Source organism: Vanellus vanellus (genome assembly GCF_965231255.1).
Source record: "Vanellus vanellus genome assembly, chromosome: 27".
NCBI lineage: Eukaryota > Metazoa > Chordata > Aves > Charadriiformes > Charadriidae > Vanellus > Vanellus vanellus.
Window position 1 is genome coordinate 2,394,866 of NC_138932.1, and position 15,428 is coordinate 2,410,293.

Here is a 15,428-nt window from a genome sequence, read left to right on the forward strand (position 1 = left end):
TTTAAGCCCGGCGCGGCCCCGTGCTCGGATCGCCGGGCAAGTGCGAGGGAGGGCGGCACCGGGTCCGGTACCGGGAGCTGTCCCGGGTCCGGCCCCGCGATGCCGCCGCTGCCCGCCCGGCTCTGCCTGGCCGCGCTGCTGCTGCTGCCCCTGCCCGCCCCGGGAGCTGCCGGTCCCTGTCCCCGGCCCTGTCGCTGTCCCCGGGCCGGTACCCTGCTCTGCCGGGAGCCCGGTACCGTGGGCAGCCTGGCCCGGCTGCTGGGAACCGGCGGTTTCACCGACGTGTGAGTGGGGCCGGGGGGTGAGGGGGCTGAGGGGTGCGGTGATGGGGTTGGGGGTGACGGAGCTCAAGGGAGATGGAGTTGGGGGAGCGGGCGGAGGGGCTGGGGGTGAGGGAGGGGGCGGTGATGGGGCTGGGGGGCGATGGGGCTGGGGGCGATGGGGCTGGGGGTGATGGAGGTGGCGGTGATGGGGCTGAGGGGTGCGCCGATGGGGCTGGAGGAGATGGGGCTGGAGGAGATGGAGCTGGAGGAGATGGAGCTGGAGGAGATGGAGCTGGGGGAGATGGAGCTGGGGGACACGGGGCTGGGAATGATGGGGCTGGGGGAGATGGAGCTGGGGGACACGGGGCTGGGGATGATGGGGCTGGGGGAGATGGAGCTGGGGGACACGGGGCTGGGGATGATGGAGCTCGAGGACCGGGCAGAGGGACTGGCGGTGATGCAGCTGAGGGATGCGGTGACAGGGCTGGGGGTGATGGAGGTGGGGGACGCGGGGCTGGGGATGATGGGGCTGGAGGAGATGGAGCTGGGGGACACAGGGCTGGGGATGATGGGGCTGGGGGAGATGGAGCTGGGGGACACGGGGCTGGGGATGATGGAGCTCGAGGACCGGGCAGAGGGACTGGCGGTGATGCAGCTGAGGGATGCAGTGATGGGGCTGGGGGTGATGGAGCTGGGGGACACGGGGCTGGGGATGATGGGGCTGGGGGTGATGGAGCTCGAGGACCAGGGAGAGGGACTGGCGGTGATGCAGCTGAGGGATGCGGTGACAGGGCTGGGGGTGATGGAGGTGGCGATGACGGGCTGAGGGATGCAGTGATGGGGCTGGAGGTGATGGAGGTGGCAATGATGGGGCTGAGGGGTGCGGTGACAGGGCTGGGGGACAGGGCGATGGAGCTCGGGGATGGGCAGGATGGAGCTCGGGGACCAGGCAGAGGTGCTGAGGGATGCAGTGATGGAGCTGAAGGTGATGAAGGTCGGGGATGGGGATGATGGGTCTGGGGGTGATGGAGGTGGCAATTGATGGGGCTGAGGGATGCGGTGATGGGGCTGTGGGGCTGAGGGTGGTGGGGTTGAGGGTGACGGAGCTCGGGGACGGGCGTGATGGAGTTTGGGACGGGGCGATGGGGCTGGGCTGGGGCAGCGATGAGACCGTGGCGGTGGGGCTGCATCTGCTATGGGGCTGGGATGGCTGTGGGGAGCGGGGCTGCTTGGTGGGAGGCGTTGGGGGCCGCAAAGATGGGGGGGGGAGGGGGGGGGCCCTGCTGCATCGCCCCCTCTTCACCCTCTCCCACAACGGTGCCAGTGGGAGGGATGGGCAGAGGGTGCAAGGAGGGATGGAAGCCCTGGTGTGTCGTGTGTCCCCCCCAGCGGGTCTGTCACCCTGCCCGGGGGTCTGTGGGGTGGGATGCTGAGGGTATTCTGGGGGGGGGGGCACCCCAAATTTGCCGGGGGAGGGGATTTCCTCTGCTCTCGCTCACCCCGCTCCGGGGACGCGTGGCGGGGAGAGGAGAGCTGGAGCCAGGAGAGGAGGTTGCTGGGGGGCGCTGGGTGATACTGGGGCGTCAGGACGCCTGCGGCCTCCCCGGGCTGTGCCGCATTGCCGGGGGGCCGGTTGCGGCGCGTCTCCGTGCCTCAGTTTCCCCACGTGCCGGGGGACGCTGCGCCGCGGGGTGCTGCCGGCTCTTTGTTCGCGGGGTGGGGGGGGTGGGGGGTGGCAGGGACGGCGGTCCCCCGAGAGACCCCCCCCCCCCCCCCGGCCTCCCTCTTCCCTCCCATCCCCACAGCCTCGTCCACAGGGGTGGCGGTAGGGACCCCCCCACCCCCCCCACCCCCCATAGGTGGGGGTCGGTGGGACCAAAACCCCCTCGGTGTGGGTCTGGATGTCCAATTAAGCCCGGACAATTTGGGGGTGGCGGGAGCAGACCCCTGGGGTGGGGCAGGTGGGAAAACCCCACACCCCCTCTCAGAGGGGTTTTTCTTCACCCCCTGCGGTGGGAAAATTGGGGGGACGGACACACACCCAGTCGGTGCCCCCCCATCACATCACGGGAAAGGTGGGGACCCGCGGGGGAGCGAGGCTGAGACCCGGCAAATTCGGTCTCTGGGTGAGACCGTGGGCTCAGCCCCGGCCCCGCACGGGGACTCAGCACCAGTGGGATCACCATCTGCTCCCCCCGACCCCCCCCCCCTCCCCTTCTACCCAGGGGAAACTGAGGCACAGTGGGGCAGCTGGGCTCCGTCCCTGTCCCCAACCACGGGGCACAGCCCGGGGAGGGGGAGAACCGTGGTCCTCACCCCACACTTTGCCCCAGGCATGGGGGGGGGGGGGGTGGTCCTAGGGTTACTCCCCCGAACCCCCCACCCCCCCCACACCCCCCTCGTTTGCCTTCCCAGTGTCATCGAGAACCAGCAGACGCTGACGGCGTTGACCCGGGCTGACACCAGGACGCTGCGGGACCTCCGGAGCCTGTGAGCACCCCGGGGTGGGGTCGTCCCCCCCCCCCACTGGGAAACTGGGGGTGGTGGGGGTTCCCCAGAGCTTGATCCCAGTGCAGGCAGGCGAAGGGTGGGGGGGGTGATTTCCCAGGATGGGAATTGAGGAGGGGAAGGGGGGGGGGGTCCCCCCACTGCGGGTGCTCAGCCCTTCCCTCCCCCAGCACCATCTCCAACTCGGGGCTGCAGCACCTCTCTGCCGACGCCTTCCTGGACACCCCCAAGTTGAGCCATGTGTGAGTATCCCCCCCAAAAAAAAAAAAAAAAAAAAAATTCCCTCCACCAGTTTCACCAGTTTTGGGTCCTCCATCCCCGCGGGCGCTCGGCCCTGGCGCAGCGTGACTGGTCCCCGCGCCCGGGCAGGATCGATGGTGTCCCTTTGGCCGGGGGGGGGGACACACACACACATCCACACCCACCACGTGGGGCTTTGCCGCTGAGTGGGAAACCATCGATCGGGGGGGGGGGTGGGGGGGGGCTGTGCAGGAGGGGACACTGCAGAGCGTGGGGGGGGGGGGGACACGATGGGGGACACCCTGTCCTGGGGGGTGGCACATCATCGGCGCTGTGACATCGGTGGCCCTTTTGCAAAGGTGGGGTGATGCGGGATGGGGGGAGGAGGGGGGGGGGAGGGGGGTGTCTGTGGTGGGAGGGGGTGGTTGATGGGGGGGGCTGTCCCGGCAGGAATCTCTCCTCCAACGCGCTGCACAACCTGTCCTGGAAAACCTTCCGGCATCTGCCCCTGCAAGAGCTGTGAGTGCCGTGTCCGTGCGGAGCATCCCCCACCCCCCACACCCCCCCCCCCTACCCCACGGGTGGGGGGACGCAGAGGCAGGGACGGGGTTGGGGACGCAGCGAGATGGTGGCTTTGACGGCCCCACGCGGGGGGGACGGGGACAGGGCGCATCCGGTCGCTCCACCGGTGCAGCCGGGAGGAGTGGGGACACCGGTGACCCCTTTGACCGACCCCACCGGGGACGTATACGCCGGTGGCGTGACCCGGAGCCGCGGCCACCTCAAGGACCCTTTTGTCCTCTTCCCTGTCCCCATCTCAGCATCCTGGTGGGAAATCCCTTCAACTGCTCCTGCGGCCTCCGCTGGCTGCAGCTCTGGCAGAACGGCAGCCGGGTGGAACTGGGGAACCAGTCGCTGGGCTGCTGGGAGGGCAGCGTACTGGTGCCACTGGGCAGCCACCCCCTCGGCGCCTGCGGTAGGTGACAGGGGGACACCCCCACCCCGGGTTTGTGTGTGTCCGTCCCCCCCTTCTCTTCCTGAGCCGCTTGGCTGGGGAGAGCGTGGGATGTGGTGGTGGTGGTGGGGACGGACACACGGCTTGGCTCACCCCCTTCTCTTGGGCAGACCCCCCCAGCGTCCGCATCGAGCCCCCCGAGGCGGTGCTGCGCCAAGGGGACAGCGTCAACCTCACCTGCCACATCGCCGCCGAGCCGCCGGCCACCGGGGAATGGGTGCTGCCCGAGGTGGGACCCGAGCTGCCCGTCGTCACCAAGGCAAGGCGACCTTCCCGCCAGCACCGTGCCCACCGCAGCGTCCCCGCGGGGGGGACGGGGATGGCCCAGTGCTGGGGGGTTGCTCCTTGTTCACCCCGTCCCGGTGATCCCCGCAGCTCTCGGACTGGGAGATCGTCCTGGAGATCAACAACGTCTCCTCCAACCTCAACCACAAAGACCTGACGTGTCGGGCGGAGAACGTGGCGGGGACGGCAGAGGACAGCGTGATGCTGAACGTCACCTGTGAGCAGCCCAGAAGGGACCGGTGAAGAGGGGGGTGTCCCGGTAGAGGGGGGGGTCCCACTCGGCAACCCACCCGCCTTTGTCTTCTCAACCAGTTCCCCCAGTCATCCTGCTCCTGCACGAAGCCATCCCCCAGCACTTCTGGTGCATCCCTTTCTCGGTGGACGGCAACCCGGCGCCCAGCGTCCGCTGGCTTTTCAACGGCACGGCTCTGCCGGAGGGTCCCTACATCCACACCCGCATCGTGGAGTACGAACACAACTCCACCGTCCTCCACGGCTGCCTCCAACTCAACCGACCCACCCACGTCAACAACGGCAACTACACCCTCCTGGTCCGGAACCCTCTGGGTACCGCCTCCCGCAGCATCCACGGGCGTTTCATGGAAAATCCTTTCAGCTTTAGCCCCGAGGAACCCATTCCCGGTAGGTACCGGTAAACATCGGGAAGAGGTGGTGATGGGGTTTGAGCGAGGGGGTGGTGGTGGGGGGGGGGGAAGGATGTCCCCCTCTGCGGAGCTCAGTGGAGGAGCTGCGCCGCGTCTCGCCTTGCGTCGGTGTGGAAAATGGGCTGTGTCTGGCTCTGCCCTGTGGCTCCCAGCAAGCATCGGCGTGCCTCAGTTTCCCCCCCCCCCCCCGACGTGTCAGCCTCAGTCTCCCCCAGATGTGCCTCAGTCCCCCCAGATGTGCCTCAGTCCCCCCAGATGTGCCTCGGTCTCCCCCCCCGACGTGCCTCCGTTCCCCCCGACGTGCCTCCGTTCCCCCCGACGTGCCTCCGTTCCCCCCGACGTGCCTCAGTTTCCCCCAGACGTGCCTCAGTTTCCCCCGGGGTGGTGTGGGGGGGCCCTCACCTGTGGAATAACCACCCTTTCTCCTTTCTCTCCCCCCTTCGGGGCCGCACCAGTGTCCCTCTCTCCGCTGGGTGAGTACCCCCCATTCCACCCGCCCCCAAACCGCCCCTCCACTGGGGCTAATCCTGGCTCCCCCCCCCCTCCCCCCCCCCCCCAGGGGATGGGGACCCCCCCTCCACTGCCCCACGCTCACCCTGCGCCCACCTCCCTGCCCCAGGCACCGGGAACAGCTCTCTGGAGGGGCCCGTGGAGACGACGGATGAGCACACGTTCGGGGTGAGGGGACGGACACCCCACGGTTTGGGGCTGGGGGGGGGGATCAGGACGCCCGCGGGAGGGTGGGACAAATCCCGAGGGGAGAGCCAAACCAGAGCCAAATGGGAGCGGGGACGTGGGATGGGGATGAAGGGCGGGCTCGGTGCCTCAGTTTCCCCTGTGGCACCTCCTGGGGCTTGTGGCCACCTCAGCCCTCCCCACCCCCCCCCCCTCCGAGCCCCGAGGGCTGCGAGAAGGGACCCGGAGGGACCCCAACTGTCCCCACCGTCCCCAGGTCTCGGTGGCCGTGGCCTTGGCCGTGTTCGCCTGTCTCTTCCTCTCCGTCATGCTCCTCGTGCTCAGCAAGTGCGGGCGCCGGTCCAAGTTTGGCATTAACCGTGAGTGTGTCCCGTCTCCCCCCCACCCCCCCCCCCAACTCGCCCGGTGCCACCGGGGATTTGAGCCACGGCACGGGGACAGCCCGGTTCCCACCTCCGTGGGGTGGAACGGGGCTGTGTCGGGTACCTGGGGTGGGACACGGCTGTGGGGAGGGGGACCGTGGAGGGGGATGGTGGATGGGGGACCGTGGGTGGGCAACGTTGACGGGGACGATGGAGGGGGACTGTGGGTGAGAACTGTTGGATGAGGGACTGTGGATGAGGGACGGTGGAGGGGGACCATGGATGGGGACGGTGGAGGGGGACCATGGATGGGGATGGTGGAGGGGGACCATGGATGGGGATGGTGGAGGGGGACCATGGATGGGGATGGTGGAGGGGGACCATGGATGGGGACGGTGGAGGGGGACCATGGATGGGGACGGTGGAGGGGGACCATGGATGGGGATGGTGGAGGACTGTGGATGGGGACAGTGGGTGGGAACCATGGAGGGGGACCATGGATGGGGAACCATGGATGGGAGACCGTGGGTGGGAACCATGGAGGGGGACCATGGATGGGGGACGACGGATGGGGACTGTGGATGGGGGACGACGGATGGGGACCAACGGAGGGGTACCATGGATGGGGAACCATGGGTGAGAACTGTGGATGGGGACGATGGAGGGGGACTGTGGAGGGGATGATGGAGGGGGACCACGGATGGGGATGAGGGATGGGGACTGTGGGTGAGAACCGTGGAGGGGGACGGTGGAGGGGGACCGTGGATGGGGAAAGTGGGTGGGAACTGTGGATGGGGGATGATGGATGGGCACCGTGGAGGAGGACTGTGGATGGGGTCAGTGGGTGGGAACTGTGGAGGGGGACCATGGATGGGGGACCATGGATGGGGGACCATGGAGGGGGACCATGGAGAGGGATGGTGAATGGGGAACCATGGATGGGGAACCATGGATGGGAGACCGTGGGTGGGGAACCATGGAGGGGGACCATGGATGAGGACAGTGGGTGGGGACGACGGATGGGGACCGTGGATGGGGGACCAATGGAGGGGTACCATGGATGGGGTACCATGGGTGAGAACTGTGGATGGGGACGATGGAGGGGATGATGGAGGGGGAACCACAGATGGGGACGAGGGATGGGGACTGTGGGTGAGAACCGTGAAGGGGGGCCGTGGAGGGGTGCGGGTCCCCCCCCCCGGCAGCGCGGGCAGCAGCTGCTAATTCACTCCTGGAATGGATTCAGCCTCTAAATGGGTTTGATCGGGCTGCGGGGCCCCCGGGGGCCGGGGAGGGGGGGGGGGGGGGGATGCTCGGCAGATCCTGGCACTGCCCGCACTGCCTTGGAGAGAGGGGGGGGGGGGGGGGCTGTGGGACCCCACACCTCCCCGATGGCCTTGGCCTCGTCCCCGTAAGGCTCGGCGGTGCTGGCCCAAGAGGACGATTTGGCCATGTCCCTACACTTCATGAATTTGGGGAGCAGCCCCCCCTCCTCGGCCGAGAGCAAACTGGAAGGACTGAAGAGCAATTTCATCGAGAACCCCCAATATTTCTGCGACGCCTGTAAGTGCCGGGGGTGCCCGAAGACATCCTCCCCCGCACCCATCCTTGGTGGCGGCGGCGGTGGTGGTGGTGGTGGTGGTGGTGGGATGGGGACACCCATGGGTGGGATTCCCCGTAGGCGTCCACCACGTGCAACGACGGGACATCGTTCTCAAGTGGGAGTTGGGCGAAGGCGCTTTCGGGAAGGTTTTCTTGGCCGAGTGTTACAACCTCCTCCCGGAGCAGGAGAAGATGCTGGTGGCGGTGAAGGTGAGGAAGAGGGGGGACAGTGCCGGTGGTGGTGATGGGGGTTGTTTTGTGATGGTGGGTGGTGGTGGTGGTGGGGGGGTGGGTTTTGATGCCGTATCCCCACCAGGCGCTGAAGGAGGTGATGGAAAGCGCCCGTTTGGGTGGCGGTGAAGGTGAGGAAGAGGGGGGACGGGGACGGTGGTGGTGATGGGGGTTGTTTTGTGGTGGTGGTGGTGGTGGGGGGGGGGTGGTTTTGATGCCGTATCCCCACCAGGCGCTGAAGGAGGTGATGGAAAGCGCCCGTTTGGGTGGCGGTGAAGGTGAGGAAGAGGGGGGACAGTGCCGGTGGTGGTGATGGGGGTTGTTTTGTGATGGTGGTGGTGGTGGGAGTGGGTTTTGACGCTGTATCCCCGCCAGGCGCTGAAGGAGGCGACGGAAAGCGCCCGTTCGGATTTCCAACGGGAAGCGGAGCTGCTGACGGTGCTGCAGCACGAACACATCGTTAAGTTTTACGGCGTCTGCACCGAGGGCCAACCCCTCATCATGGTCTTCGAGTACATGAAGCACGGCGACCTCAACCGCTTCCTCAGGTGGGGGGTATTTTGGGGGGGGGAAAAATGAGACGGATGGGACTCAAGACCCCCTCCTATCGTGTCGGTCCTCCCCCCTTCCACCATCTCCCTCTCCATCAGCGCAGCCGCCCGCTCCCCGCTAATGCAGCCCTCCTTGCAATATTGATTAGATTAGCTGTCTGAGAGGCTTAAATAGAGAGAGATTGGCCATCAGCTGGAATAAGCAGAGACTTTTCGATTGCCCCCCCAGGTATTGCTGCTAGACGGGGGGGGGGGGGAGGAAGGACGGACAGGGGGACGGGGGGGGCCGCTGCCAGATGCAGCGCTTTCGCGGCCGCGCCGCCAGCTGGGAGACGTGGCTTTTCCGATTATCGTTAGGGGAGTTGGCATTAATGGTTTTGCCGAGCAGTGCGCGTGTGTGTGTCCTCTCCGTGTGTGTGTGTGTGTGTGTGTGGGTGGGGGTGGTCCAGGTCCGTCCCCCCCCCCAGGGCTCAGGGCTGTCAGCCGCGCTCGGCAGCAAAGCTCTGAGCGGCCGGAGGCGGCCGCAGTCACGCTGGACGCTCCTCCCGCCCCCCCCATGTGCGATGTGCCAGGCGTGCGAGCGCACACGCGTGTGTAGGACCTGCCCGGATGGGCGCGCACACGTGGGAGCTCCGTAGATGCAGGTGTAGGTTTTTCCCCGTGGAAGGATGCACACATGTGTGTGCGTGCACGCGTGTGCGCCCTTCCCCTGTGTGCACGCGCACACGTGTACACGCTTCCCCGCCATGTGGGCACATACGTGTGCGCCCTCCCCTGGCATGCGTGCACACCGTTCTCCTGGGCGCTTACACGCCTGTGCACACCTTCCCCCGGTGCGTGTGCACACGTGTGTGTGCGTTTCCCCTGTGTGCATGCACACGCGTGTGCCATCCTTCCCCGGCACGCACACGTGTGCGCACCCTTCCATGGCGCACACACACACGTGCACCCCCTTCCATGGCACACACGCAAACACGTGCACACCCTTCCCTGGCACACACATGCACACCCTTCCATGGCACACAAGCACACATGTGCGCACCCTTCCATGACACACACACACATGTGCACCCTCTCCCATGGCATGCACACACGTGCACACCCTTCCAAGGCACACACACACGTGTGCACCCTCTTCCATGGCACGCACACACATGTGCGCACCCTTCCCTGGCACACACAGACACGTGCACACCCTTCCCTGGCACACACGTGTGCACCCCCTTCCATGGCACACACACACGTGTGCACCCTCTTCCACGACGCGCACACACGTGTGCACCCCCTTCCATGGCACACACGCACACGTGTGCACCCCCTTCCATGGCACACACACACACGTGCACCCCCTTCCATGGCACACACGCACACGTGTGCACCCCCTTCCATGGCACACACGTGTGCACACCCTTCCATGGCGCACACACACATGTGTGCACCCCCTTCCACGACATGCACACACATGCACACCCTTCCACGACGCGCACACACGTGTGCACACCCTTCCCTGGCACACACATGTGCACCCCCTTCCATGACACGCACACACATGCACACCCTTCCACGACGCGCACACACGTGTGCACACCCTTCCCTGGCACACACATGTGCACCCCCTTCCACGACGCGCACACACATGCACACCCTTCCATGACACACACGTGTGCGCACCCTTCCCCAGCACACACGTCCTTCTTGACACGCGTGTGCGCATCCCTTCCCCTCCCTCCACCCCCATACCCAGGTGCACGCACACGCGTGCGCGCCTCCCCCCGCTGCCGCGTCCCCCCTCTCCGAGCATCCTTCCCCCCCCCCCGGCAGGTCCCACGGCCCCGACGCCAAGATCCTGGAGCAGGGACGGGGACGGGGCCAGGGCCAACCCCGCGGGCAGCTGACGCTGAGCCACATGCTGCAGATCGCCACGCAGATCGCCTCGGGCATGGTCTACCTCGCCTCCCTCCACTTCGTCCACCGCGACTTGGCCACCCGTAACTGTTTGGTGGGCCACGACCTGGTGGTGAAAATCGGCGATTTCGGCATGTCCCGCGACATCTACAGCACCGATTATTACCGGGTGAGCGCGGCGCTGAGCCCCTTCCAGCTCCGCCCTGGGCTGGGGCTTAATTTTTTCCTCTTTGCTGCCGCACTCCTCCTTCCAACCCCTCAACCTCCTCCCCCCTCCCCCCCCCCCCCCCCCCAAATCCCTCGCCATCCGTATTTAAGCGTTGAATCGAGGAACGGGTTGGGGCGGGAAGGGACATCTCCGGCGAGATGAGGTCGGTCTGAGCCCGGTCCGAATTGACGGTGAATATTTCCAGGGGCCAACACTGTCTCCCCAGTGTCTCCCCAGTGCCATCTCACCACCCTCAGCGTGAAAAAATCCTTTATGTCCCATCCGAGACATGTTTGACCAGTGGAGTTGGGGTCGGGAGGATAAATGGTGGTGGGTGGTGGGTGGTGGGTGGTGGGTGGTGGTGGTGGTGGGTGGTGGTGGTGGTGGGTGGTGGTGGTGGTGGGTGGTGGGTGGTGGGTGGTGGTGGTGGGTGGTGGTGGTGGTGGTGGTGGTGGGGTTCCTGCCCCGCTGACGGCCCCGCTGTGGGTAGGTGGGGGGCAGGACCATGCTGCCCATCCGATGGATGCCTCCCGAGAGCATCCTCTACCGTAAATTCACCACCGAGAGCGATATCTGGAGCTTCGGCGTGGTGCTGTGGGAGATCTTCACCTACGGGAAGCAGCCCTGGTACCAACTCTCCAACACGGAGGTGAGCGAGGAGGGGGAAGGCGGGGATGGGGAAGGTGGGGATGAAGAAGGAAGGTGGGGATGGGGAAGGTGGGGATGGGGAAGGTGGGGATGGGGAAGGTGGGGATGAAGAAGGAAGGTGGGGATGAAGAGGGAAGGTGGGGATGAAGAGGGAAGGTGGGGATGAAGAGGGAAGGTGGGGATGAAGAGGGAAGGTGGGGATGGGGAAGGTGGGGATGAAGAAGGAAGGTGGGGATGAAGAGGGAAGGTGGGGATGAAGAGGGAAGGTGGGGATGAAGAGGGAAGGTGGGGATGAAGAGGGAAGGTGGGGATGAAGAGGGAAGGTGGGGATGAAGAGGGAAGGTGGGGATGAAGAGGGAAGGTGGGGATGAAGAGGGAAGGTGGGGATGAAGAGGGAAGGTGGGGATGAAGAGGGAAGGTGGGGATGGGGAAGGTGGGGATGAAGAAGGAAGGTGGGGATGAAGAGGGAAGGTGGGGATGAAGAGGGAAGGTGGGGATGAAGAGGGAAGGTGGGGATGAAGAGGGAAGGTGGGGATGAAGAGGGAAGGTGGGGATGAAGAGGGAAGGTGGGGATGAAGAGGGAAGGTGGGGATGAAGAGGGAAGGTGGGGATGAAGAGGGAAGGTGGGGATGAAGAGGGAAGGTGGGGATGAAGAGGGAAGGTGGGGATGAAGAGGGAAGGTGGGGATGAAGATGATGGCGGAATCCCTCCATGGGAGTACCCAACGGAGGTTGCGTGGGGGTGTGTGTGTGTGGGGGATTATTCCATCTCCGCCCCCGGTTCCCGCAGGCCATCGAGTGCATCACGCAAGGGCGGGAGCTGGAGCGTCCTCGCACGTGTCCCTCCGAGGTCTACGCCGTCATGCAGAGCTGTTGGCAGCGGGAACCGCAGCAGCGCCGACCCATCAAGGAGATCCACAACCGCCTCCAGGCCCTCGTCAAGACCCCCCCGGTCTACCTGGACATCCTGGGCTGAGCTGAGACACCCCCCACCCCCCCCCCTTTGCTCCCCACTGATCTCCCCCCCCCAAATCCTCCCCGCTGCCTGAGGGGGTACGGCTTTCCACCCCCCACCCAACGGAGCCCCACCGGATTTGATGGGGGGAGAGGGCTGAAACCTTATTTATAGTGGAAAATTCCAGCTGGGGTGGGGGTGGGGTGGGGTTGTAGGGTTGGGGGGACCCCCTTTAGGCTGTGCCCCTCGGGGTTGTGGCTATGCCACCCATTTCCTTGGCATCTCCCTGCCCTGCCGGGGTGGAGATGTGGGGCTGACGTGGGTTTGACCCCGGAGGTGGGGGGGGAAACAGAGCTGAGAGAGCCCCCCCCCCCCCTCCAGCACCGGGTCCGTGGCGGTGCAGGAAGCAGCGGGATGGGGGGGGGGGGGGGGGTCGGCTCTCCTGGGGGAGTTGGGGGCACCCCATGGCTTGGCTGCTCCTTCGTCCCCCTTCTTGGTCCCCGGCCGGTGGGGACAGCCCCGCGCGCGTGAAACTGGTCGATAATAAAATAATCCATCTCTTTTCCCCCACCCCCACCCCCCCCCCCTCGCTCTGCTCCGGGGTGTCCGCCGGGCACGGGGCGGGATGGAGGGCTTTTGGGGAGAAAAAGAGCCACTTTGGAGGTGGGAGGCTCTGGCTGGGGAAGAGGAGCTGGAGGGGATGCGCTGCCCTGGGGAAGCTGGAATGGGGGAATGATGGGTACCCAGGATCCCGGGATGCAGGGATGAAGAGTGTGTGGGATTCAGGGATGCAGGGATGATGGGTGCCCAGGATCCCGGGATGCAGGGATGGTGTGTGCCTGGGATGCAGGGATGATGCATACTCGGGATGCAGGGGTGATGCGTGCCCAGGATCCTGGGATGCAGGGATGACACGTGTCTGGGATGCAGGGATGCAGGGAGGATGGGTGCCCAGGATCCCAGGATGCAGGGGTGATGCCTGCCCAGGATGTAGGGATGATGTGTGCCCAGGATCCCGGAATGCAGAGATGCAGGGAGGATGGGTACCCAGGATCCTGGGATGTGGAGATGCAGGGATGATGTGTGCCCAGGATCCCGGGATGCAGGGAGGATGGGTACCCAGGATCCCGGGATGCAGAGATTCAGGGAGGCTGGGTACCCAGGATCCTGGGATGTGGAGATGCAGGGATGATGTGTGCCCAGGATCCTGGGATGTGGAGATGCAGGGATGATGTGTGCCCAGGATCCTGGGATGCAGGGATGATGGGTACCCAGGATCCCAGGATGCAGGGGTGATGCCTGCCCAGGATGTAGGGATGATGTGTGCCCAGGATCCCGGGATGCAGAGATGCAGGGATGATGTGTGCCCAGGATCCCCCCGGGATGCAGGGAGGATGGGTACCCAAGATCCCGGGATGCAGGGATGATGTGTGCCCAGGATCCCGGGATGCAGAGATGCAGGGAGGATGTGTGCCCAGGATCCCGGGATGCAGGGATGATGCCTGCCCGGGATGCAGGCCCAATGTCCCCATCCCCATCCCAGAGAGGGACATTTTGGCTGCGCCACGGGGACCACCTTGGGCGTCCCCCCCCTAAGGGATGCTCACGCCATCCCCCTGCCCGGATGCCTGACTCCCCTCGCCAAGGGGTCCAGGGCGGATTTGGGACTTCGCGACACAAAGCCGCCTCCCCACCCACCCCACCTCCCCCCAAAGGGCGAAGCCCTCCCTTCCCCGCGTCCCGTCACGGGAGCCGAGGGGGTTATCGCATGCCCTGCAGCGTCCACTTCATCATCCTTCCCCGGCCTCTCCGGCCGCCTTGGTAATGGTCGAGACCTGGATCTGACCGTAATGGAGCTGAATTGATTTCATCTGGCTAATTAGGCAGCGCAGGCAGGGCCCTGGCAGCTCCTTTGTTACCCACCGTGACCCCAGATAAGCAGGAGGAAAGCGGGGGCGCGCGATGGGGGGGGTGGGGAAACTGAGGCACGGCGCGTGGCGGGAGCGGCCCAGGGGGCCGCGGGGTGGGTGACGATGGGGCTCGGGGCCGGCGCGGGTGACCGAAGCCGGACGCCGGCAAAATGAGAGCCGGAGGAAACCGGAGCCGTCCCCAGCGTCCCACGGCTCCCGGTTTGTAATCCATCCCCGAATCCCGCCGTAGGGCCGGATCCAGCCCCCAGCTCGGGGCTCCGCTCCTTCCGTCTGGTCCCAAATCTTTGCCGAGGGTCCAGTTCGGGATGCGGGGAACTGGGGTGGGCAGGATCCGACCCCGCTCGAGCTCAACCCGGCCGGCAGAGTCCCCGTCCCCCCCCCCCCCAACCTGCTTCCTTGGGGTCTCTCTAATCGCTGCCGGCGCTGATTTATGGCCTTTCCCCCCCCCTCCCTCCCCCCCCTTCTTATCTAATTTGAGGAAGGAACAAGATTACAACCTTGAGCTTTTCCAGCCCCGCGCCGCAGATTGCCGCAGACCAACGCCCCGAAAAGGGACCGTGCGCTGCAGTGACCCCCCCCCATCCCTCCGAGCAGGGAGCCGTGCCTCAGTTTCCCCCCACACACACACACCCCCCACCACTCCGGGGTGGCTGTGCCTCAGTTTCCCCCCTCCACACACCCCCCCCACCACTCCGGGGTGGCTGTGCCTCAGTTTCCCCCCTCCACACACACCCCCCACCACTCCGGGGTGGCTGTGCCTCAGTTTCCCCTTTTGGATGGCTCAGGGAAGGGTTAACCCCCCCCCCCCCCAACCTCAACCTCAGCCCCTCTCCCTGAAGGGTTCAGCTCTGATTGATTTTATCCCCCCATCCCTCAATCCTCCTCCCGCCGCAGTTTCTCCATTTCACCCGCTCCGGGGGGAGCGGTAATGGACTCTGGCGATGAGGTAATTAACGGCTCCGTTGGCCGCCGAAGTTGCCCGCCCCAGCGGCCCCGCGGCCTGGTCCCGCTAACGAGGGTTAATGAGGGGTTGAGGGGTCCTGGACCTCATTCTGCCTCTTCCGATCAACGTAGATGTAAAGAGCCACCGGTGGTCCACGGCCGCATCCTGCGCTGGGGGGGGGGCGGGGGTCCCACCGGCTCGCACCCTGACTGGCTCTGCTCCTGGGGGGTGTCCGTGTGTCCCCCCCAAAAGCCCACACCGGGTCACTTCCACACCGGGTCCCCAACTCCCGATGTCCCCAGTTTTTCCCCAGCCTGGGACCCCTCCGCACCCACAGCCCCCCCCCCTCCCCCCCCTTTTGGTGCCCAACCCCGCGCCGGGAAACGCCGTTTCGGGGTGGCCGCAGCGGACCCCCTCCTCC

General features: G+C 66.0%; 1 protein-coding gene across 1 annotated transcript; it reads left to right on the forward strand.

Moving 5' to 3' along the window:
* Nucleotides 1-99: 99 nt before the first annotated feature.
* NTRK1 (neurotrophic receptor tyrosine kinase 1) lies at nucleotides 100-12,154 on the forward strand (the record flags this gene model as incomplete). Its single annotated transcript, XM_082496109.1, has 17 exons — nucleotides 100-284; nucleotides 2,679-2,753; nucleotides 2,942-3,013; nucleotides 3,462-3,530; nucleotides 3,833-3,987; nucleotides 4,137-4,285; nucleotides 4,402-4,528; nucleotides 4,624-4,953; nucleotides 5,432-5,449; nucleotides 5,596-5,654; nucleotides 5,929-6,031; nucleotides 7,451-7,597; nucleotides 7,716-7,846; nucleotides 8,243-8,415; nucleotides 10,240-10,492; nucleotides 11,022-11,180; nucleotides 11,969-12,154. 17 exons carry the CDS (start codon nucleotides 100-102, stop codon nucleotides 12,152-12,154), a joined length of 2,391 nt encoding a protein of 796 aa, XP_082352235.1.
* Between the last annotated feature and the right edge of the window lie 3,274 nt (nucleotides 12,155-15,428).